Consider the following 7,453-nt stretch of genomic DNA (forward strand, 5'->3'; position numbering starts at 1 on the left):
CGGGATTAAGAAACAATGGTTCAAACATTGGTCCGACCAGTTTATTACAAGACTTTATCAGGGAGATGGGGAAGGGGAGGACAGACGCTATTATGGTGTAGGGTGATGGGGAAGGGAATGCAGTAAAAATATGAAATAGAAGCAAGGAGTCTCTGTAGGAAGCAAGAGGGAGATATTCACCACCATGGATCCATCGAGGTTTGTAGTTCAGTCATTGGTCTTCAGTCGTGGTGGGTCGTCAGGCGTTGTTCTGTTAATGGTGACCACGATGACAATTTCCAATGGTAGCACCAACTTATTTATATGTCCAAAGTGGTCAAGTCAGCTCACTTTGGAGTGACAGCTCGAATCCAAAGTAGTTGAGTCAGCACTCCTTGGAATGGAAGCTTCTGGCTCTGGGATCTTAGCAGAAATTCCTTTGTTCCCATCTTCTGAGCCTTGCCAGCAGATAAGAGGGAGCAGGGATACCCATCCGCATCCTGTTTTTCACAGGGCACGATGGCTTCATTACCCAGATTTCCCACACCAAGCTGGAGCTATTTAGTCCCGGGCCAGATCTTCCGCTCATAAACAGTCCTGAGCACTCTTCTGGAGGCAAACAGCTCTCAAGGAAGGTACTTTCAAATATTCAAATACCCAAAAAGTGATATTGATTGTCACACGGTAGCACCCATTACTTGCCACTTCAATAAATCATTGAGAGTCTTCTCACAAGAAACACCTCAGGAAGCAAGCTTGGAGCCAGAAAACAAGGAAGGACTCTCACAGCCATGACCCCCAGCCCTGTTCTTGCTGTGGGGCATGGAGCAGCTTTGAGCACCAGGAAGGGGAACCCTGGGAGAAATCGGGGACCTCAATGCTGCCCTGGCACTGGGCAGAGGTGGGGGACAGCGCTGCCCTCATCACTCACTGGGCGCCGTGTTGTAGCCTTTCTCCTTCTTCCCTGCAGACAGAGAGATGCATCAGCACAGGTTCACATCACAGCCAGGCTGAGGGCTCCTGAGGGAGCCTCAAATCCCCCCACAGCCCCCACTGTCCTCCTACACCCCTCCACTTTTACCTGCATGGCGTCTGTAGATGATGAATCCAACGCCAGCCATGATGGCAATGGCCACAACGGCGACAACCACCCCCACCACGTTGGGCACCAGGCTGGACTGTGACTGCTCTGGGGGAAGGCAGGGCTGTCAGCAGGGGAAGGGGCAGCCCAGAGCCCCCCAGCCCCACATCCCCTCACTCACCTCATGAGTAGAGGCTGGGCTGGGGCAGGCTGGCGTGCTCCACGCAGCACTGGTACTTGTCCCCGTGCGGGGCACGTACCTCCGACCGGAGCTGTTGTAGTGCACGAAGATTTCGCCATCCACGTACCCCACTTCAAAGAACCGGCTCGGGGCCGGATTCCGTCATCCCTATTTCAAAGTACCGCATGGAGTGGAGCTCTGCGGGGTCGGAGCGCGGCGACCCCCCCTTTTTTATTAATTAGCAAGCTACTGCCTATAGAATAACAACACTACTTATATTAATAACATAACCATTATAACTCAATCAAGACCTCGATTGACAATCCTCTAGAAGTGAAAAAAGAGACAAGTCAAACACAGCATAACAACATTACTGTTAAACCTACTAAAAAGAACAAACTCGTTTGCTCTGCAACCTAAGTTTCTGCAACCTGGAAATAAATCCATGAGGGTCCCATTGTGTTCACATGTCACTAGTTAGGAAAAGTCTTCAACTTTCATATACTCTGATATATTGATTTTTAATGGCCACTAACTATTGTGCAACAAATGCTTTTAGGATGCTCATAACCATGCCTTTGAGCTAATAATTGATAATTGAACTTTATGAAGTTGCATGTCAGATAGAACCAGTTTTAGAGGACAAATGTGCTGGAGTATCACTAGGGGCATTATTACTTATTGACCCTTGAGAAACAGCAAACCGTGTTGGTGGTGGCTGCGACAGGCGGTGCCAGCAGGGCCTTCCCTGCTTCAAAGTGCACCTTTCCTCTCTCACCCATCACAGATTCTCTCCTGCATTCAGGGTCTGAAGGATTTCTTCCAGTTGTACACCATATCCGCATGGCCAGTGCGTGATACAGAGCCCAAGTGGAACAGCTGCCTGGAAAACAGAATAAACTATCAAATTTAGTTCTATTAGTATGCACTTTTGTCTCAAGTGATGCATGGTCATATTTTTAAAATCCCAATTAGTTGGGTGTAAGAGACGTATCCATTCTACAATACAGGGTCATCCCTTTGCCTGGGATTCCTTTCCAGGTTTTGTCTTTGCAAATTAAGAAAAGCTAATTAATAGGCTAATAACATCATGAGTGAGCAGTACTAACATACTAAAAGAGCTATTCCCATAGATTACAGCACTGATTACATCAAATCCTTTCTTTAACACACATTTGATGGATAATGCCTAAAATTCTAATTCTTGAGACTGCATTGGTAACACAGAAAATCACACACTATGTCAAACCATTACTAATATTATTTATAACACCGCAAGTTACAAAGCAATTCCACTAGGAAAGAAACACACAAACACAGTTACTATAAAGGCTGGATGCTATTTTCTGCCTTGAGATGAGACCAACAACGTATTCTGGTGGTGTTAGTAACAACCGCACAAGATTAGAAGTGTCTAGTGTCATATGAGTATCCTCAGTGAAAATCCATTGAATGATTTGCTTAGAAGCTTCAGATCTATCCCATAGTCAGTCACAGTCTTACCAGCCTGCTGTAACAATTTCCAATGATGCACTTCCCACCGAGCAGCTCCCTGCTGATCGTCTATCAGCGGGCAAGCGAGCTGAAACACAGCTTGACACGGTCCCTCCAATATCATGTCTCTAATGACTCCAGACCAACGCAAAGGTGGAGGATCGCTACATGTGGGGGGGAATCGCATAGACAGGGGCTGTAAAGACATCGGTGAAACGCTCAAAGAGACTGATGCCTCCTTCGTACGCAGTTCTAAGTCCTGCAGCTCCTCAGTTAATGTTTTATTATGTTCCTCCAACGCTTTCTCATTCCCACCATTATCCGAGTCGCTTTCACTCTCAGGAGCTTCTTGCTGCTCTGCACACCCCTCAGCCCCCCCCCACCGCACCTTCCTCACCAGCCAAAACCGGATCTGCCAGAGACGTTGAAGAGGTCGAGGACGGGGGATTATTCGGGGCTTCTGCGGCAGCCCTGACTTGTGAGGCTGATGAGCAAACAGAGTACGAACCTCCTGGTAACAGGGAGTCAAGCTCTGACCTTGACTGAGCACTAGGTCCGGATAGAGCTTGTACCACAGCAGCAGCAATCTGCCGCTCGGCTTGCATATTCTTCAATGTATTTATTTTGTATTCCTTATTTTTGGAGATAACAAAGTCCCACATATGGTCGACTATTTCTCGCCATTCGGCTACAGTGAACATCAGTGCCACCTCCTGAAGATGTCCATTCATATGAGCCCATTTTACCAGCTCGGATATGCATTTAGGAGATACCTGCTCCCCTCTCTTAGAGAGAATACATTTCCTCCACAGCTTCCCACAACATCGTGGCTTGCAGAGAACGGGATGGTACCCCGATGAGAGGTGAGTGCCACCCCCCCCCCCAGTTCTTTATTGCCCCCGCACCGCGCTGTTAGAGAGGGGAGGTTCTTTGTTCCTTCTCTCCCTGGGTTTGTTCCCGCTGTCACCGAGTGAGCTCTAGAGAGAACTCCGTGACACAAACTCATTGCAAAGTCTAAGCTAGAAGAAGCGTCACCTCAGTGTATCCCAGAAAAAGAACAGCGTTGAGATTTTAATTGGTTTTGGTTTTTTGTTTTATTGAGGGTGGGTTGTTTTTTGTTGTTTTTTTAGGGTTTTTTGGGGGTTTTTTTGTCTTTTTTTGGGGGGGGGGTAGGGGGGTGCGAGGGGAAGGGAGAGGGAGGGGACAGTTGTTTGGTTGTTTTTCATATACAATAAAGCTATGCAGTTCCGCTGTCAGTCACCTCAGAGAGTTCCCGAAGGAGCTCAACCACATTCTGCTCAACATCGAGTTGTTCCATTGAGTGGAACAATGGTAGTCTTGCAGATGGAGCAATGCAGGAATTCTGACAGGATCTCCAGGTGTACCCAGTTCATCATCTGAAAGCTCCGCAACCAAATTGGAAGGGACCAGTCCTCTTGTGCCATCTGTCAGCTCTCCCTGAAACCAGCCATTCTCACCCACATCTCCAAAGACATTACGCATTGTCCGGCAGTCAGAGGAAGCTCGTTTTCTGGGTCCTCATTAGGACCCTCAACAGGAATGTAGCTGTGTCGAGCTAAGAATCTTCAAACTGCTGGTGATACCTGTCCTGGAGAGTGCAGGATGAAGGACAAAAGCTCTGCTCTCACATTCAGGGCCATCCTCTGACAGAAGGCAGCACTCAGGACTGTTCCCAAGGATCTCTTTCATGGCTTTGAGTTCAAGCTCCAGGTCTTCCAGATGACCTTGAAGACTTCTGGCCTCTTCAATGGCAGAATGGAACGGACTGGAGCTATTACGGAGACTCTTGTTTGACTGGGTCAGAGTCTGTCTCGTTGCCTTCCCCAGCTCCATCTGCTGCTTCTGCTGCTCTCTTTTCCCTCTTGCGCGCTCTGTGAGAATGAGTTTCAGAAAGCACTACTCACTGACAGGAAATAAGGGGAAACTTGAAAGACTTTGCAACCTGAGTCCTGGCAGTGTACTGCCAGCGGCTGATTTGGCCGTCCAGGATCCTGGCACCACAAATGCTTCATTGCCAAATGCAGCAATAAGGTGTTCTGGGGAAAGGCCAACTCACAGGTAGTTTTTGAGCACCCATATCACAGTACCAACGGCCAGCACCAGCGCAGGCAGCAGCATCGCTGAGACCATCACCGGAATGCGGCGCTTCCGCACAGATGTGTGAGCAGCAGCCTCTGTGCTTTTGCCTGTGTTCATCCCTGGAAGAAATGAGACAATGTCCCACGTTACCTTCAGCTGCGCTACAGATAATCTCTCAGTGTGCTTCATGGACCCAAGAGGTCATTTTGTCAGTGGGTGCCTCCGTCTCTGGTGCCGAAGCACCGGAGGACAAGAAGGATTGCTTCCACCTCTCGTTGGGTACGAAGAGGCTGCACAGGCACTACCCGTGTCCTCCTCTGGGCCGAGAGCTGGGGCTGTACTCTGGGGTCTGGGCTTGGTCTGTGGGGAGAGCTACAGAGCAGAATCCCTCATGCTTTTCCCGGCATGCGTGTCCTGAGCTCTCCTGTGGGACGCCCCCCAGGCTGAAGGTCAGGCTTCAGCCAGCACAGGGCACAGCCAGAGCCAGCCCAGGGGAGAAACACTCCTGCTTCTTTTACATGTGCTCTATGCTCACACGCTCAGGTCTGGCTGCTGACCTGGTGTGCAAGAGCTGGCAGCAAGAGCCTGCAGGCACGCAGTGACTCTGGTTTGTGACACCGTATGATCATGGGACAGAAATTACCTGGCATGCTGGTTGGTGCTGCCTGCATTCCTCTGTCCGGGATGGGCAGTGTGGGATATCCACCTTCCTGGAGTGCATCCGGGACCGGCAGTGTGGGATATCCACCTTCCTGGAGTGCATCCCGCTCACTTTGTTGGTCCGTTCCTTTAGAAAGAAAGCGGGGCAGTAGGAGTGGGATGTCACGTGCCCTCATCAAAAACTGAGCTTCTCCAATCCCGAGCTCAGGTAAAGTCCAGGCCCCCCACCCCCAAGTACACTGTGAGCCCCTCTGTTACCCAAAGGCATTTGGGCCCTCCCAGCTATTGGACAATGCTGACTCCCTCACACCTCTTGAGGAATCAGCTCCTGTGCAAGGCCCTCACATTCTGTGCTGTCACCAGCCCATCACAGCCAGGTAGCTGCAGGCTGAAATCCAAGCTCTAACACACAGTCCAAGCCTTCAGAATTAGCATCTCCACCTCATTTCCAGCATTAGCAAAGGCAGCCAACCCTGCTCGGGATGCTTCTCCTGCCTTGAACTTGCTCAGCTGCACGGAGGGCTTTGGATGAACAGAAGCACAGCGCTTGCCACTTGCTGCCATCTGGGTGCCAACGACTGCACAAAGCAGCTCTGACAAGTAATGGTTGTGCTGGGGGAGCAGCTGCCTCTGGGTCTTGGCTGGATGCAGACCATCTGGCAGCAGACCAGCTCTGGTGCTTGACAGCACCTGCAAGGTGATACATGGAACAAGGCTGCAGCACGGCTCTGACCCATTCCTTCCTGCTGTGCAGGCTACAGCCTGCCCACACCTGCATATCACACCTCAGCTTCCCAGGTCCCACAGTGAACAGACTGAAGTATACCCACCACGCTCTGCCTTCTCCATTTCCTTCAGCAGTCGCTTCAGGAGACGGGATGAGCCCTGAGAGTATTTTCCTCGTTTGGATTCATCCTCTTCTCTTTCCGGACCTTAACAGAATGTATGAAGTTAAATATCAAGTGCATGAAGTTTTGAAGATCAGCGGCGAGTCAGCCAAGTCAGTGAAGACAGAGTACTCACTGCTGGGATTCCAGCTGGGCTCCAGCACAGGAGGAAACCGATGACCGGGCAGGGCCCACACTGGGGGCACTTCTGCAACCAAAGACCCATGAAAAGTTTCAGCCACACACTACAGCATCAACTGAGTAGCAGAGCGTACAGGGGACTGTGCCATGAAATGGCACTGAAACGGGCAGCAAAAGCTCTCTAAAGAATTTCAAAGCTATGACGTACCTGCGCGATCCGACAGAGTTTCAGTTCCAGATCTCAGAGAGGAAGCTGGATCAACTCCTCTAGTCAAATCTGCAAATGAACACAGGACAAAGCAACTGCTACTGAGCATCCCTTCAGCCACAAGGTCGCAGGATGCAATTAAAGCCAGGGATTCCTTCACAACACTATTCTCTCCCTTCCGCACAGGGAAACAAGGGGCCTGGGAGAGCAGGAAGGATGCAGATAAGGAGTGAGACCTCACGGAAGTCATCAGGCAAGGAGGAGAATAGATGTTGTAAATACCAGAAGAGGAGTTGCATCCCCCTGATAAGAACAAGAGGGGGTCTGCATGCTAAACAACTATTGAATATGTATCAGAATTCCGAGAAATCATTGACTATGTATGAGATGTACCTATATCTGTGTCACGATTTTACAAGTCCATGTGCAAGTTTGGTGGAGCTATCCCCCTTGCACCCAGCACTGGAATAAACATACCTGCTTTATAACCCATCTATGTGTTATAGAGTTTGATTCCGCAAGTCACTTACACCCCATATTTTCCCTAACAGCCACAATGGGTTATCTGGATTCGTTACATTTATCCATTGTTGCTGGCAGATGTTTCTCTCTCTCTCTCTGTCTTTAATCCCCACACAGCCCATCTTCCCAACTGTGGGTTTCGGTTAGGAGGTATGCACCCATAGGGTCCATGCCCTACTTGTAGATATTTATCCTGCCCA

At 49.7% G+C, this 7,453-nt stretch overlaps 1 protein-coding gene across 1 annotated transcript in view; it reads right to left on the bottom strand.

The window, feature by feature from the left end:
- Positions 1–3,810: 3,810 nt before the first annotated feature.
- LOC146756594 (uncharacterized) overlaps positions 3,811–7,453 on the bottom strand; it is a 7,918-nt gene continuing 4,275 nt past the window's right edge. Inside the window, exons 3-8 of the mRNA XM_085524085.1 lie at positions 6,732–6,800; positions 6,519–6,590; positions 6,326–6,427; positions 5,479–5,622; positions 4,813–4,954; positions 3,811–4,627 (exon numbers count right to left, since the gene is read on the bottom strand). Coding sequence (XP_085380211.1) covers positions 4,531–4,627; positions 4,813–4,954; positions 5,479–5,622; positions 6,326–6,427; positions 6,519–6,590; positions 6,732–6,800 — 626 coding nt within the window. The 3' untranslated portion in view covers positions 3,811–4,530. The remainder of the gene's footprint in view (positions 4,628–4,812; positions 4,955–5,478; positions 5,623–6,325; positions 6,428–6,518; positions 6,591–6,731; positions 6,801–7,453) is intronic.

Source organism: Coturnix japonica, chromosome 26 (genome assembly GCF_054131305.1).
Source record: "Coturnix japonica strain WE chromosome 26, WE-NBRP24, whole genome shotgun sequence".
Lineage (NCBI taxonomy): Eukaryota > Metazoa > Chordata > Aves > Galliformes > Phasianidae > Coturnix > Coturnix japonica.